This window comes from Apteryx rowi, unplaced genomic scaffold (genome assembly GCF_003343035.1).
Source record: "Apteryx rowi isolate R43461 unplaced genomic scaffold, aptRow1 scaffold_1, whole genome shotgun sequence".
NCBI lineage: Eukaryota > Metazoa > Chordata > Aves > Apterygiformes > Apterygidae > Apteryx > Apteryx rowi.
The window spans coordinates 6,565,346-6,583,001 of NW_020447196.1; the positions used below are offsets into that span (position 1 = coordinate 6,565,346).

A 17,656-nucleotide genomic window follows, 5' to 3' on the forward strand; every position below is an offset into this window, starting at 1 on the left:
CTATATCAATTTGCATTAAGATTAGGATGATTTAATGTTCACTCCAGTGAAAACTGAACTGAAGTTCAACAAGAAGGAAGATTCAGTACTTCAGAAGGGCTCACAGGGAGATGTTGGTGATCTGTTTCAGAATTACACTTTTGGAAAAATGGGATTTACCAGTTACGTATAGAGCATGAAAATCTTTTTCTCTATCAGAGATCAGGCCTTTTGTCATTTAAGTGAAATGTTTTACATTAGACTACTGCATATTGGCCTTTAATGCCTGATTCCAAGTAGTTACTTGTATATGTACGTGACTCGTCTCATGGGATTAGTCATATTCATAAAGTCAGTTTGCTGGGTTTGGAGTCCTGTAGTTTTTCATTTTCCTATTTAGTATGTGAGGATTAAGAGCCATGATTGGGCACTTAGCAGTGGACCTCTGCTGGTACGTGAACAAATGCAGCCCTGGGAACAGGGCTTCATTTGAGGAAGCAAAATCCATCTCCTGATGGGATGATTTCCTGAATGGAAAGACATACACAAAGCCATCAACTGCTGCTGTGCCCTGAGAGTTGAAAAAAAGAAAAAAAAGCTGTTATTGTCTCATCCTCCACTTCATCTCGTTGCATTTAAAGTAGACCTTGGGAATGATGATATGACAGTATTGCACCATTCTTAATTCTACATATCACGTAGGCAGCTACATTGTGGAAAAGACTCTAGTTCCAGCGGAGAAAGACAATAATCCTGATTCTAATCCTGTCCAGCTTCGGGGAAAGAAAGAGTATGGCATGTTTCAGAACTGAAGGACTTGCTTTTAGAACTGAATTTTCTGTGTGTATCATGCAAACTAGATATGCCATATAGCAGATCTGATACTTTGCATACCATTATTTAATGCAAATAAAATGAGATATGACTTTTTCCCCCCCACAAGAATGCTGTACAGTTAGTTTTTCTATGGTAAAAAGAGGTTGGTCTGATAATGTAATGTAGTTTAAAAGCCAAAAGTCATTGAGAGAATTAAGTTATTCTGACTATTTTCTTTTGTTTCATAAATAAAAGGAACCAGGCTATTTTCGTACCTTTTTGTAATGTTTTCTTGAAATAAGTCAAAGGGGAGAACAAAGTTTTGTTAAATTGGGAAAAATTAAATTAAAACCGCGTATTAGGTTATCAAGATGTGTGAAACTAACTGGGTAGGACTGAGTAGTTTTCTGCAGCAAGAACTGTCCTCCTTCAAAATGTTTTCCTATTACTTATATGAATGTCTTGAAATATTTATGAAAAGGGCATCAGGTATGTAAATACGGCAAACTAAGAAAGAATAAAAATACATGGCAGTGACTCTTGCCTTCCTACTGCTATACATGCATTCACCAATTGCACACTTGCATGTGTAACTATTCTTTGTCCCTCATTTAATCTCTTTTTTTAAAAAGTCCCAAAGTAGTTAAATTCATGATATGCCCTGAAGATTAAGCAGTATGGGCTCAGTGGGACTCGGCTGATTATTTGATCTGGAAATCTCTTTCTTAGCTTCTTTCAAAGTGAGCTGCTCATTTTTCATGACCCCCGTTACAGTTTTGAAGGAAGAAAGAGTCTCTTAGCTACCCGATTGTGTTAAACCATGGCGTAGGAGCCCTAAGTGAGAGGCTGCTCAAAACAGCCCTGGCCCGAGAGCAAAGATCAGGGTTCCTGCTCACTTTGCGATGCCGATAACGTGGAGGGAGGCCCCCGCGACAGGTGCCCCCAGCGAGGGGCACAGCCGACTGCGCCAGCTGCTCCGTCCTTACGGCCCGGCTCCGCGCCTGCCGCACCCGTTCTTAACTCCACAGCTCATGCGGTCCAATATTTATTCTGTCATTAAAAAACTATTCATTTACTCATCTGTCAATAAAGTTATAGTAAAAGACATCATTCATCTTTTCAGCTAATTCTAATTACAGCTAAAATCTCATTTGGATTGTGAGTTTGCCATATTTACTTGATATTCTTGCAAAACATTTCAGAACATAATCATCCTTCATTATATTGCCGCACTGTGCTCTTGACTGCTTTCTGCCAAGTATATTCCTGAGAACAATTGCTATTTTAATGTATCATCCAGAAGTTGTAGCCCAGACAAATCAGAAAAATTGTTTAGTCTATTCTAATTTGACATATGGTCATTTAATAGCACACAGGAAGTCAGCATGGATGTTTGGAATTTTTTTGCTATAAATATAATGAAAGATATTTAAAATTGGCTAGACTTAGCTTCCGCAACTGGTCTTGTCATTAAAATAATCTTTGTTGGCTCTTTATTTTTGTCTATTAGTCATGTATAAACAGTCATTCTAATTTTTGTGTGAAGTTTTGTAGAGCACATTGACTTTTTAGATTTACCTCTTAGAGTTGGGATAGCATCCTAATACCACCTCTCTACTGTGCCGTGCTGCACTTTTTGAGAGTTTTGCAGGTTTGTGGGCTCTCAGTGGTAGGATGCAGAAGGATAGTTATTTTATGCATTTCGGAGTAATCCAAACTCTGGCTCTATTCTTTGCCATAATCTGAAGACATGGTCATATTATTTTTCAGGTTTATGATATATGAGTTCTTAATGAGTTGAATATCATATTTCCATTATGAATATTGATGGATTGTGCTATATAAGGGTAGATCAGACTGTTCTTGTGATAAAATTGAGACTTGCAGCTTTGCATTGTCAAAAATAAGTTAAAAATGGAAGCACAAAACATAGACCACATAGCTAGAAAGGCCCTGAAGGCATGTCTTCGCAATTATTTAGGGAGAGCTGCTATTTCCATGCAAATATTTTGTGTATACACCTTATGGTGCATTATGTTTTCCCAAGTGTGGACTCCATGCCATTTTAACATTTCTCTGTGCTGTGCACCCCGATTGATCAACTTTCAGAGGTAGCATTTGAGAGACTCATTGCTTTCATGTGCCTCTGTGAGTGACTGGATCTTGGATACTGGCTGATTAACTCTTGTTTTTCCCCTATCCCTGACAGAGCTATTATGCGGTACCAAAATTGCCATAATTATGAAGCTAAAATATATTAACAGAATTCTTCCTTTTGGGAAAAAGTCATCTTAGTTCAAACCTTAGTATCCATTAAGTTTAAGGATGTGGGGGATTGAAGGATTAGATTTTCATAGATTTCTAAGGAAAATGTAGAATTTCAAAGTTATATGCTGTGCAATTCTAAACAACAATGAAAAAATTTTGATGTTGCAATTTGGGCAAATGCCCACCTGAGATTCAGTTTGCTATAGTTTAGCAATATAATCTACGTGCAGAATTGTTTGAATAATTACAATAATGTTAAAGGTGTCCCTCAGATCATGACTTTAAAAAAAAGAATAGAAACATTAACAGCAAATGATTCTAACTGTTCAATATATGTGTAATGTTGTACAGCATCTGAATAAAACTGCTACACACTGAGAATTTACGGACACCGAGCAGCACTTCAATCAGCTGTTGCAATTGCAGTTCTCATATCTTTATACCATGCTTAGAGGATGATGAGGTATTTTTCCCTCAGTGATGTCCATGGGAGAAAAGGAGGTGCTTTATAGATTGTTTAGCTGTTTTTCCGTATTGGCTGTTTGAAGAAATAGGAAACCATTAGCTTTCAGCAGCTGAGTTACATTTAAATGTTTGAAAGGCTTTGAGTAGATTGTCTAGGAAACAGGACTTCTTTCTTGTTAATGATGCCACTTCGGTTTGTAATGCAGTTTATTTTAATTATACCTTAAGAGCATCTCGTGCACCTTGCCTTTTAGGAAGGAAGTAGTTTATAAAATCAGACTGTAGCTGTTCTAAATTAGAGTCATTTCACAGACTTCAGTGGAGCTCTGTTGATTTATTCTACCTAAAGATTTAACAAGGAGCTATTAACTGTTCTTCGTAAGATAGGAGTCACAGGGCTTACTACTGTGGCAGCGTCGGGGAAGCTCTCAACAGTGCGTGTGAGCGTTGGGAAGGGGGAAGCCGGCAGAGGTGCGACGGGGTCAGGCACACCTCGCCCGGCTGCCGCTCCAGCTTTAATTGCAGCCCATCGAGCGGCGACTCGCTTCCTAAAGAGCCACCTTGGTGCTAGTGGCATGGAGTCCTCTCGCGTTACAACCCCAGACAGAAGCAATTACCATAAACAGCTCCAGTGACTTCTGCCCGAGTAGGGTTCACGGGATGAGATGCAGTCGTTTTCTTTGTCCCAAAGACATAGCGTTAGTGCTTCCTCTCTCCCCACATATACACGGAGGAAAGAACTAAAGGTAGCAAGCAATTGCTGCTTTAAATCGTCATTAAGCATGGATGTGTGGTTAATGTTTTGTTTCATACTTGAACAGCTGATAATAAGCAGCATATATGTCAGCTTGGCTTTTCAGTTATGGTTAAGCATCTTTATAAAGTGTTTACTGACTTACATAACAGTCTTGCAAAATTTGGGAATAATGGCTGTATTTGTTTACTTGTTTTCATTGTTGAGACCATAATTTGATATTAATGATCTGAAGAATAATTTAATTTTTAAACATGTCCAAAATCTATTAAAGCAAGCAGTTTACTTGTTAACCATTTCTAGCAACAGGTTTAAAAATATACTGCTGTCTAGGTGCAGCAGCCTTTTTGTTTCGTTTCTATTTGGAGCATGTAGGCCCTGTTTGACAGTCCAGGAGCCAGGCACTGCTAACTGCTGCACACGAGGAACACACTAGATGCTCGTAGCAAATGTACTCGTCCAGCATAATTAGCTGTAGGTGCAGGACATTGGAGGCTATTCAGCTGAAAGGCCACTCCATAGCAAACCACTTGCGAAACAGCAATAGCATTGATTAACTGAATGCAATTACGAAGAGGGCTAAAGTGGCTATAATATGTCGAATTTGGTAACATCAATAAGTTTCTGTAGACAAAGTACCCAGGAGAGGTAACCTCAGAGCCTGCTTGCTGTGGGGTTAAATTTACACCTGTCCAGGGGTGTAAATCCAGAGGTGTGCACTGAACAGGACAGAGGAACACATTTTACATCTATGGGACTGAGTGGAGAATTTGATGGATTATTTTTAAAAAGACTTTTCTGAACTTTGAGGGAGGTTTAATAAATAGTTACTGAAATGACAGGGAAGCTTAGTCAGTAACTACTGCATAGTAGGTGCCTCAGTTCAGGTTTTTTATGCATAATTGAAAAAAAAAATGTCAGTTTCCTCTTAAAATTAATGTTATCATAGAAAAGGCCACTGTAATGATTCATGCTGAAAGGCTTCTGCTATTTAAGCTGCTTCTAAACCAGGATAAATATTAGTTTGCAGCTTCTTTAAGTCCCGCTTTATTTTTGCCTCTCAACAAAATGGAGGCAAGAAACAAGCTCAGAAAACCCAGGCCTAATGCTCCACAGCTCACACACACATTTTATGTCTGAATAACTGAATTTAAAATCATTTTTCTGACCAAAGTAGTAGAGAGAGTTTTCTTTTTCAAATCTGCCATACTGTTATGGGTCATCTGTAATGTGACATCATGTAACAATAGTGAAAAATTAAATGTTTACACCAAGTGTTGTACTTAATAAATAAATATGCTTAAGAAAGAAAACTGTAGAAATCCCTCCCTTGGTGCCAGATTATGTTTGCGTATATATGTGCGACTACCATTTAATTCATTAGGCTGGAGTCATTATGGTGTGGTAGTTGAGGTGATTTCTGTTTTACAGTTAAAACAAAAAGACAGCCTTTTTGGAGATAAGGAACACAAATATTTCCTTCCTTATTTATACATGCACCCTATTTCTCGATGTTGGATGTGTTTTTTTTAGGTAACTGCAAAAGGGACTGTAGGGGAGGACATGACTGCCCTGGGTTTGAGAAGGACACCCCCGGGGGGGTGGGTTCAGTACTGCTGAGCTGTTTATCTGTTGCTGGAGCTGTAGGATGTGATGTAGGTTCAAGCTTTTCCTTATATTCACATTTTCTATGCTACAAATACTATGTGCAAGACCTCCGTATCTCTCATAAAAAAATCATTCTCTTTTAATGAAGATGGTAGCATGTATTTATACATATGCCTGTAAGGATATAGCCTTGAGTATTTTATTAGTCTTGCAGAATAACAAAGTGAATTACACTGAGAGCTGAAACAAACATCCTAGGAACCCGTAAAAATTGGCTGTTCTGTAAAGCTTGAAGGAGAATGTATTGGAAACCCCAGGGATATGTCAAAGTGGCCTCTAAGATGGATTGTTAGCTGCTGGAGGTGTAGACCTTAGTTCAGGTTTCACTGTATTATGCAGTTTCTGCTTCAAATATTAATTCTGACCTACTGATTTAAAAAAATTATGAGAAATTAAGAAAATATTATACTTCTGGTAATTTAAATCACAGCAACAGCAGGAATAAATAGCTACTGTCAATTGTTACATTATTAGAAGTATCTCTATATATTTGTATTGGTCTGTGACAGTTATAGTCACCAGAACAAAGAGAGGAACATTGGCAATCAGTGCTGCTTCTCACCTTTGATGACGTGATCCTCGGAGGGAGGTAGAAGGGCTATTTCAAGTGCCTGAATCCAAAATTTAGGTCTTCAGATTTCTGTCAGCCACTGCCCCTGCCTAGGTACTTATTTGCAGCATGAAAATCTGTTGGTCATTAAAAGGCCTTTTTCTGGGCATGTGTAGAAATATTCCATTCTTGATAAGCAAGTATCTTGGTATCTATCTTATATCTAAGCCTGTGGCTTAAAGGCTTATATCTAAGGCTTAAATCTAAGCTCCTAAGAGGGCTTAGATATAAATTAGGTATTTCTAAAGTTACCTTGCATCTTGGGCTAAATCCATTTGGCAGGATCATGAAAGAATATAATTCTCTATCTTCCAACGTTCAAATGAGTGCCCTAACCAGCAAGTTCGGAGATTTTATAAAATGGGGGTTGCATATAACAAAACACCAAATATACTCATTACTTAATATAATAATTATTACATTTTAATCTTCTTATCTTGAAATGTTCCAAATTAGTACTAGTTTCATTTTGCTTAGTAAAGAAATTCTTGCACCTGAAAGACATGAAAGAACTGATATTTTTCTCTATTTCATTTTCTTTTAGGAATTAAGTTGGGAAGCTGCAGAGCATTAAAGTGATGCATTTCATGTGTGATGGCATTTTATGTGCAGAACATTTAATCTGAAACTTTTCAGTAGCCCCACATTTTTTGACTTCCAAGGTGGAAGGGGTAGATTCCTGGATACTCCTGTGCCTACAGAATAACCAAAAATGAAGGAGGACAATTGTTTACATGCCGCTCTAATCTGCATGGGCATGCTGTATTACAGCCATGCCATCACTACAGAAAAACTGAACAACGTAAGGCCGTCACTTCATGGTCACCATGAAAAAGGGAAAGAAGGACAAGTTCTGCATCGTTCAAAAAGAGGCTGGGTGTGGAATCAGTTCTTTGTCATAGAAGAGTATACAGGACCAGATCCTGTACTAGTGGGAAGGGTAAGAAAGAAATTATGTTTTTTCATTCATTTGAATATTAGTTATGTTCTGCTTCGTTATTATGTGAGTTGCTTTTTTTCTTGCCACTGCTTTTCTGTTATATTAGCTGCTTATTCAGCAAGCACTTATTCACCTAGAATTAATCATGTTGTTGTAGCTCCATTAAGGAGCTAAGCAAAAGACTCTTGAAGCGATTGCAGGTTTTTCCATTGACTTCGGTAGTCTTTGAATGAAGGTGTACAAGCTGTCATGTAACACCACAGCAGGGACCACAGCAACCATTTGAACTAAAGTGTGTCCCAAGAATATCTGGTATCATTCTCAGGACTTTTATAATAGTAACTAAAAATGTAACATCTAACCCAGCAGCTTAATAAAAGTGTACTGCTCAATAGCTACCTCTTCGTCCTTTCATTTTTAAGGTATCAGTAAAATTAAATACGAAAGGTATGTATACATTGAGACATATAATCTGTGTGAACAAGTATATGTACGTACATACTGAGCTAATTATTTTTTCCTTTACTGTGAACTACCAGTTTATAACTTCCCGTTAAATCAGTGGAACTGCATCGACTTAACACCAGCACAAAAGAGAAGAGAATTGGGTCAATGACACCAAATTCCATTCTGGGTATTCTGGTTTAAAAGATGGTTAGAAATGTACAATTTGTAACTGTGAATGTATGATCAATAAATCTATAATTTGGCTCAATGTTTCTCTCTCATTCATCAAACTGAAGTGTGCACAGGTCATGAAGGTAAGAAAGTTCAGTAGCATTTGTTACTTATTTTATAATAAAGAAGTTGTTATTAAAAACTTGTTCGCAATCAAAGATTGACTCATTTGTTACAGCTCCATGAGTTACTTAACTTTTTAAATGCAACCTAGTAAAATCTGATTAGTATGAAGAGTACAAACTGTTTGTAGAAGTGACTCTTCCTTCCATCCTCATTTGAACAAAGAGCCTGTTATAACTATCTCATTATGTATTTTCTTCCTTAAATCTTAAAGCTTGGGTCTCAGTAGCTCCCTACATGTGGCAGCATGAAAATCATCAGGACAGCTTCCCTGAATGCAGGGAACAGGTACTCACAGCATCAGCCCATGCACGAATTAGCTCTTGATCAAGGACAAGACTTTTTGAAAACTATGAAAATTATAGTAATTTCAGGAACTTTTTTGTCTCATATACATATACATAAGATGGATACCATCTTGTTACCTTATGTCTGTTTCTCATTTTGTAGCTTCATTCGGATATCGATTCTGGAGATGGAAACATTAAATACATTCTCTCAGGTGAAGGAGCAGGAATCATTTTTGTTATTGATGACAAATCAGGGAACATCCATGCAACAAAGACACTGGACCGCGAAGAGAGAGCTCAGTACACTCTCACAGCACAAGCTGTAGACAGGAACACTAACAGACCTTTGGAACCACCCTCTGAATTCATTGTTAAAGTTCAAGATATAAATGACAACCCACCAGAGTTTCTTCATGAAAACTACCATGCCAATGTGCCGGAGAGATCAAATGTAGGTAAGTACTCATAAACAGACGTCAGTGCCTGGCTGTATAGAGGAAGTTACTTTTGCAATACATCTTGGCCTAATTTAATTATTATTATTTAGAATTTTGGGAGGTAAAACTTACTTCATCCTCAGCCAACTACTCAGTCAATTTATCTAATTCACTGACCAAATCAAACCCTGCTGCAGCTACTAACTATCATGGTCAAAGTGTCTCTGCAGAAGGTTCAGGGAATGGCACTGTTCCACCCTGGGAAGGAACATGAAGGTTCCTGGGTATTTATGGAGTGTGAGTCCCCTGGGGTAAACATCAAGATCATGCTTTTGGCTGAGCTGTTTAATAAAGCTAAGGAGTTACTGCCACACTATCCATTCAGTTTTCATCTCCTGTTTGAGCCAGCAAAGAAAAATCTTGTATCTACCTTGGAGATTTCTACGGGAATGATTCCTGTGAAACTTTTTGAGGAAAATGGAAAAAGAAAACTCTTTTGTTTGGTTGTCTAATGTCAAAAGCAATGTAATGCTTAAACTACTGGGGAAGAAGGACATAATGGAACAGCGTGACTGTTGACTTTTATATCTTCACTGTTTAGAACATTAATCCATGTCACAGTTGGTGACGTATTTATGGATCTTATGAGTCTATTTCCTTGTATATAAATTAAGTAAATTTTTTCATTTACCAAACCCGGAAATAAATCATTAAAAAATAGTCGTGCCATACAACTGAAAGTATCTCCGCATGGTTCTCTCAGATATATTTGCTTCTGACTGTATTCCTTCTGCCTTTGCTTTCTGTATTTAGGTACATCAGTTATTCAGGTAACAGCTTCAGATGCTGATGATCCTACCTATGGGAACAGTGCCAAGTTGGTTTACAGTATTCTTGAAGGTCAGCCGTACTTCTCGGTGGAAGCTCAAACAGGTATTACTGAGCAATTTATTTGAGTAGAACCTCATAACTGGAATACATTAAAATGATGGATTAAATATATTGGCCAAGGCATTGTATTCAGATATATCTACTGATGTGTTTGAACAAAGCTTTTTTCATTCTTTCCTGATCCTAGCTAAGTTGTTTTGTAGGTTGGTCCTCTGGCATTTGGTAGAGCTTCTAGGGACACTACACCAGAAAGATGTTACTGACTATTTATTTTGTGATATGATAGAAACGGCAATTTCTGTGCTGAAATGTAATTCTCCAGGGTAGTTCTGTGTTTAACTATGTTGAATATTTCGGCTAGTTTGTTTGCATAGCATGATGCAGAGTATAGAGAAAGCAGAATCTGCACCATTACTGCATGTATTGCTCTATTTTAACATAAGTTAGAAAATGCAGTGTCCAGTGTCCATTTTTCATGATGTGAAAGTTGGAACATTTGCATGTGTCATATTTTCTTTGTATTTATAGGAATTATCCGAACTGCCCTTCCGAATATGGACAGAGAAGCTAAGGAAGAATATCATGTTGTAATACAGGCAAAAGATATGGGGGGACACATGGGAGGCCTCTCAGGGACAACCAAAGTGACAATTACACTTACAGATGTCAATGACAATCCGCCAAAGTTCCCACAGAGTAAGTAACAAAGTCCTTACTAAGTCACATTTATTATTAATCCGTGCATTTGTAGAGTATCTGACATATTCAGAACTTCAAAAAACAGTAACTAATGGATTATCACAGCCCATGTGAATAAATAAATATTATTTACATCATTTTGCTAATAGCGTACTGAGCTTTAGTGTTTGGATGGTTTGCTCTGTGCTGCAAAGTGCGTCATTTTTTTTGAAGTCAAGATTAGAAGTATTCCTAACTGTACAATTCATTTTTAAAACTGCTGGACCATGTTATATTAGAAATATATCTATGATGTGACCAGGGAGACATAGTCCGGACTTTTCTAGTAATGGAGAAGCCTCATTTCTTGGGATAGTTAAAGCAACTCTGGCAAAAATACCCCCAAATTTACCTCCACTGCAGCAGTTCCGGACTAAGATAGCTTACTTTATTTCCCATTTCATAATTATATGGTGGATGTAAAAGACTGTTTAAAAAAGCAAACTGTGTTTACTACTCTGCTTAGACCACAAGAACAGTGAGAAATCTTTGTGGGGAAATAGGAGGAGGTTAAAAGAAATTCTTTCATGTCTCGTATATGAACAGATTCTTCTGTGGCTGGAGAGCTGCAATATGCATCAGAAAGCTCTCCTGCGAGACTTACAGTCTTTGAAAGAAGTCTCCAAGTGGCCTTATCGTAAGCCTTTCAGTACTCCCAGTTCATAGCTATTTGCAAGAATAGAGTTTCAATAGTCATTTTCAATGAGCAAATCCACTCTGTTTATTGATGAGTGCGGACAAAGGAAAGGTGATCTACTTTATGTTCTTACAGCAGTATTTCTCGGGCTACAAGTGCCTTGCTTTTCATGGCCCTTGATGACAGAGCGTTGCATAATCTATTAACAGCTCCTGACTTTGCTCTTTCAGGTCTTTGACAGACCTTCAAGTGAATGAGCATAATTTTTTATTTCACATAGCTTTTCAGTTTAAGTGTTGATGCTTCATCCTCTACTTCTATAAACACTCTCAGTGAACTAGGGACTGTTCATAAGGATAAATCCAGAAGACTGGATACTTCTAATGAGTTATATCTACCATGGCAATAAAAAAACAAATTTAATACAGTGCCATTTTGAAATTGATGCTGGAAGTGTACTGTCAGTGGTAAAATAAAGTTGTTTTTAATACCTGCACTAACTATTAATTTTTCACATATAAAATTAGTCTGGGCTGACATTAATAGGTTCAGTGTTCACAGCTGGATTGGAAGTGCATTATCGGACTCTTCGCTGCCTGAAGGATTTTTTTAGAAGGCAGGGTATGCACCCCCCACCCCACTCTTTTCTCCTCTGAGCAATTGAAGGACACTGATACATCCTGGATTTGGACATCTCTCTAACAGTTCCTCTTCCAGAGTCATAGCTTCTTGGACCCTCATGCTAGAGCTTAAGTGACATAGCCAGACCCTAAATGTAAAAATATGTCAGCATTTTCTACCATTCTAACAGGAAAGCGTTACATTCTAGAAAGTGGTATGCCCTGTCCCTCCATGTACCCCCATTGCGATTCCTATCTGAAGTTAGGTTTTTATATACCTCACAAGCACCCCTTTTCACTCCAAATCATAACCTTGGGCAACAGCACATGGTATTTTGCTGAATACTTCAATCAAATGATGGATTTTTCTCAGCAAATTCTACCCACTTTACTGAGTGCAAAAAGTGTATGTTTTGTGAGACTATTTAAATCAATGATCGGAAATGCCAAATGCAGTTACTCTACTTAATGATTCATCCCCAAGGTTAAAACCTTAATTTGGAATGCTTTGTAAATGAGAGCCAGAATTTGGCCTGTTTATAGTAACATCCACGTGATTTTCCCTTTTTTTTTTAATACATAGCTGAAATCCTTAATGAGTTATGTGCTTAAATTTTGATTTCTTTGTGACTGGAGTTAATGGTCTATTTCCATGACATGTGCCAATTGTTTGCATGGGTAATGAGCCAAGTCCTGCCTGGTGTAAGTCTCCTGATGTTCCTAGAGTGCCAGTGGTAGCAGCAAAGAGAAATTATGGAGTGGAGGATAAATTAGATCATTTCACTTTCTCATGCTGTTTTTTTATTCATGTAAATATTCATGCTGATGAAATGGCAGAAAACACCGATGTAGATTTGTACATTTAGGGTCAGGTTACGCTACTTAAACTCTAGAGAGGGTCAGGAAGGTCCAGGAAGCAATGTTGCTTAAAGGACAACTGTTGGAGAGAGATTTATCTGGGAATATTAGTGCTCTGCTCTGGTGTCCCTGAATACACAAGGGAAAAACCTGTACAGCAACACATCTGTGGGAGGTTTAGGGCTTGTTTTTCAAGTGGTGTTTGATATGGGATAGCCACTTTTTGTTTGATATGGAATCACACCCAAATTGGTATGTATTCTCTTTTGTGCTAAATTTTAATATTCACTGCTAGTACAAGTTCATACTTCAAGTTAAAGCCATAGAAAGCAGCAGATTTAGTCTTTTAGGCAGCACAGCAGTGAGGTCTTATCCAATTCATGTTATATAATTTGTGGCTCCTGACTGAATGGACAGTTATCCTTCTAGATGCTAAAGAGTTGAAGGTCATACCATGAGTCATATGAAACAGAATTTTCCTTCAATTTTTGTAATAACATCTCTGATACGAATTACAACCTTGATGTCACAATCATTTCTGTATTCTGACAGATGAGTTGGCCTTTTAACTCTTCCCTGAACATGACAGGTAAAGGTTGTATAAAACATCAGTGAGGTGGGAATTTTATGGGGTTAGCAATGCGTTTTAAGATTTCCTAGATGACTTATCTCTCGAAGCTCTTTATTACATAACATTCCTTCGGGGAATTTGAAAAATGTGAAAAATTACTGTGTTTATTTGGAACTTACAAGTTACATGAGTAAATATACAAATGAAGAAGCAGACTGCATATTTAAGGTAAATGCCTTTTTTTCTTTTACCAGGTGTATACCAGATGTCAGTATCAGAAGCAGCCATTCCAGGAGAGGAAGTTGGAAGAGTGAAGGCCAAAGATCCAGACATTGGAGAAAATGGCTTAGTAGCTTACAGCATCATTGATGGAGATGGAGTGGATATGTTTGAAATTACAACAGATTACGAGACTCAGGAAGGTGTTGTAAAGCTTAAGAAGGTGCGTAATACTGTTCTTTCAAACCTACAAATGTGTAATATGCTTTGTTTCTGACAGAATATTTAGTTGTAATGGATTATCACCTAAACTAAAATAACAGTAAATGTTATTTCACTGAATTTGTTTATAAAGCTGTGATTAACTCTTAATATTCCATTTCCCCATTAGCTGAAATGGAATGGAAGAAAATAACCAAGAAGAGTTACATAAAAACTGTACAGTGGATTAATGCAAAAACTAAATGAATTCATAATAAAAAGTCACGGTAAAATACAATGCCATCAGCTTCATTGTTGATGAAGTTTTGCCTAGTGCTGATAAGTAGCAGACATTCACTGTTGCTTTATGTTCGGTCTAAACAGCCTCATGCCCTATAGTTTGAATTCCTCAGCTGTGCATTGTCCACAATATTGTTCTGAAGGAGTCACAGGCTATGCCAAAAGCAGCAAAAATACTGAGCTTATTTCATACACAATCCATCAGTGTGATTTTTTTTAAATACTATTAAATATTTTTTAAATAATATAAATTATAAATACTATTTTCTATTTTAATAGTATTATTTTGCTCTTCATATCTTTGTAGCTATTCATTTTTCTTGGGGATGTTCAAAAATTAAAAGGAGAAGGCTCTGGGCAGCTTAACTTCAGAGTTGCTTTGCTCTGCACATCAGGTTGGACTACATGACCTCCACAGGTCACTTCCAACAAAATTCCAACAAAATTTATGCTGCAGTTCAATTACTGTATTTGTTCTAGGGGTGGGGTATAGTGCCTGAATTCAGTCTATAGTATTAGCCATACTTTGTGAATTGTGGTTGGCACCTGCTTCTCAGTTACTTAGAGGCATAATCATTTTGAAGCTACCCATACTGCAACCCTGCAGCCATTCCATGTCAGTGACAACGCAGATACGCTGCAGCTTCGATCAGGGTCTCAAAAGGATTTGTCTCATGGGATGTTATTTCACCTCCCTTTTTTAAAGTGCTATGAGGTCTATGGATGGAAGGGACTACAGAAATGAAAGAGGAACAATGAGCCATCTGCATATTTCCCCTGTTACTTAAGTAATAATTGTCTTTGTCCTATCATATGGTGCAGCCAGCAGTGCAAACCACATCCATATCCCTAAAGGAAAGCCTGCCAGCTTGGGATAGACCAAGCCTAGCATTTTCTAGTGATTTCTTTCCTCTCCACCCCTCCTCTGTGCTGCCTGGAAGGCTGTCCTGCGCGGCCTTCCTCTGCTGCTGCTGCTGCATACATAGAATGTAGCTCCTTCCACTTGAGTCTGCGTCTTTTTAAATATACACATTTCAGTCCAAGCTTGTTGAAAGATATGCTCACATTTGTTTTATGTTATTGAATACTAGGGGACTGTTTACTGCTCTTACACTCTAGTTTTGCTAACTCTGTTCAATGGATGCACCATCATCTTGTTTCTCACAGCTCTTAGATTTTGAAACCAAAAAGTCCTACAATCTGAAGGTAGAGGCAGCCAATGTACATATTGATCCTAAGTTCATCAGCAATGGACCATTCAAGGACACAGTGACAGTGAAGATTACTGTGGAAGATGCTGATGAGCCTCCCATATTTTTAAAACCAAGTTATATTTTTGAAGTACAAGAAAATGCAGCATCTGGTACCGTCGTTGGAAAAGTACATGCCAAAGACCCTGATGCTGCAAACAGTGCGATAAGGTATGCTTCGTTAGTGCTGGCTGTTTATTGCTACGGACAAGCATTAGCTTTTAGAACTGTTGTGCAACCTTTTTAAGATATTGTGAGAGACCTATGATAGTAAAATTCCAAATCCAGCCAGAATATTAATAAATGCAACCCTTCAGTGTTTGTCTGTCTTGTTCCATAAGCTACGCTTTCCTCAAAGCCCATGTCACTAAGAAACGCTTAAAGTGTAATATACTATAGCTCTGTCCACCTAAAATAGACTTAAGGACATCCATGTTTGACTGTTCTACATTATATTTTCTATAAAATATCCTATGCTATTATCACAGACAGGATGTTTTTTTCTCAAAAGACAGAAGTATATGCAGTAGATTAGAAACAATCCTGGGTAATTGCTAAGTGTTAATTTCTAATGACAAGCATATACACACACCTACTTTCAGCACTTTTATTGGGTAGTGTTTTATTTGTGTGTTTTTGTTTGTCATGTCTTCAGTGTAAATTAAATTGCAAAACTCTGTTTGGGGGTTTAGTTAACATTACAAAGAATTGCAAGGTGAAGGTAGAAAAAACAGAGCTTCATAAAGTTTGGAAATGTGTAGGTAATGAATACTATTTAATAATCTAGTATGATCAATCAACTTTCCGAGTAATCTAAAGATTGGAAGACTTAAAAGATTTTCATCATTAATATGAAACAGGTGAAAACATAAATATCTCTGTAGACTTTGTATTATGTTTGTAAGGGAAGAATATATAGTATATTCATAGGTTTCATTCTAGAGACTTCAAGGAACAATAATTTTCATTACCCTTACTACAAAGGTTCTGACATAATATTCTTTCTATATGTACAAACCACCCAAGTGCATTCCTTTTAAAAGAACCAAATATCTTTCCGTTGATACATCCATAATGTTAAGTGTACTGCTTAAAATTGTTTAAAAATAATAATATGGTATAAAACAAATTTGGATGCATGAAACTGCTAAATCTTTCTTTTTTCTGATTACTGAATTTCAATCTTCTTTAGGTATTCAATTGATCGTCACACTGACCTTGAAAGATATTTTACTATTAATGCAGAAGATGGCAACATCAAGACAGTAAAAACTTTGGATAGGGAAGAAATTGCGTGGCATAATATCTCTATCTTTGCAGTTGAAGTCCGTAAGTATTTCACTGAGGTATTTTATAGTCATTGATATAAATTCTGTAGTCTTCTAATTGTCTGAGTTTAATAAGCTGTGATAAATCCTAATAGATAAGCTTAAGCCTATTTCTTTTTTACTTTTGTACAGCTAACACAGTTTTTTGTTGGGGTTTTGTTTTGAGGGGTTTTCGCTTCCGTTTCATTTTTTTCCCACTTATTCCCGTAGACAAGCAGCACCAGGAAGCCAAAGTTCCAGTAGCAATTAAGGTCATTGATGTCAATGACAACGCTCCGAAATTTGCAGCAGCCTACGAAGCGTTTGTGTGTGAGAACGCTAGAAGCAATCAGGTACGCCTTCATCTGCCGCGTTCCTGGCAGGTGAATTTCTTTCCTCGGGGTACCAGCCCAGTTTTTGATGATTGAATGAGTGCTAGTAACTGAACATCTATTTCAAAGTTTTGGCAAAGATGCCTAGAGCACACAGACAGGCACTTTCCTGGGGAGGTTTTTTTGTTTGTTTGTTTTTTGCTATCAACTGCTATAGAATAGTGTTTCGTGCACTGAATGTGACTGGTGTTGGCTGTGGGAATCCACCAACCATGGCTGGGAACAGCATTCCCAGTTGTGAGCCTGTTGTGGGTATTGCAGAAATACTCTGCATGCTATGGTGAGAATCACATTGCAGCGCTTGTGGTGTGGAGCCTGCAGATTTATCCCTGAACAGCCCATAAGGAATGGGGATGGTATCAGCTGGCATATGGCTCTATGCATTAACTGCACTTTTGCAGTTAGTGTACCAGTTTAGAGAGGACATTGTGCTAACTCCCTCAAAGCTGTTGAGGTCTTTTAGCTTACTAAATTATCATCAGCACAAATTCATATATAAGAATGTGTGTGCATCTATAATTCTGCACTGGTTAAATGTAATAGCAAATAAAGACCTCCTGCTTTAGCTTTGTATCTGCAGCATGTTCATAATTGCATGTGTTTGGGATATTTTGGAGTTTTTTTCTATTATTTCCTTTGACTTT

General features: G+C 37.5%; 1 protein-coding gene across 1 annotated transcript in view; it reads left to right on the plus strand.

Annotated features, from left to right (window-relative positions):
* The window catches only part of CDH11 (cadherin 11), a 43,051-nt gene that overhangs the window by 14,042 nt on the left and 11,353 nt on the right, over positions 1–17,656 (plus strand). Inside the window, exons 2-9 of the mRNA XM_026058894.1 lie at positions 7,105–7,500; positions 8,752–9,046; positions 9,842–9,961; positions 10,448–10,615; positions 13,598–13,785; positions 15,231–15,484; positions 16,506–16,642; positions 16,852–16,973. Coding sequence (XP_025914679.1) covers positions 7,273–7,500; positions 8,752–9,046; positions 9,842–9,961; positions 10,448–10,615; positions 13,598–13,785; positions 15,231–15,484; positions 16,506–16,642; positions 16,852–16,973 — 1,512 coding nt within the window. The 5' untranslated portion in view covers positions 7,105–7,272. The remainder of the gene's footprint in view (positions 1–7,104; positions 7,501–8,751; positions 9,047–9,841; positions 9,962–10,447; positions 10,616–13,597; positions 13,786–15,230; positions 15,485–16,505; positions 16,643–16,851; positions 16,974–17,656) is intronic.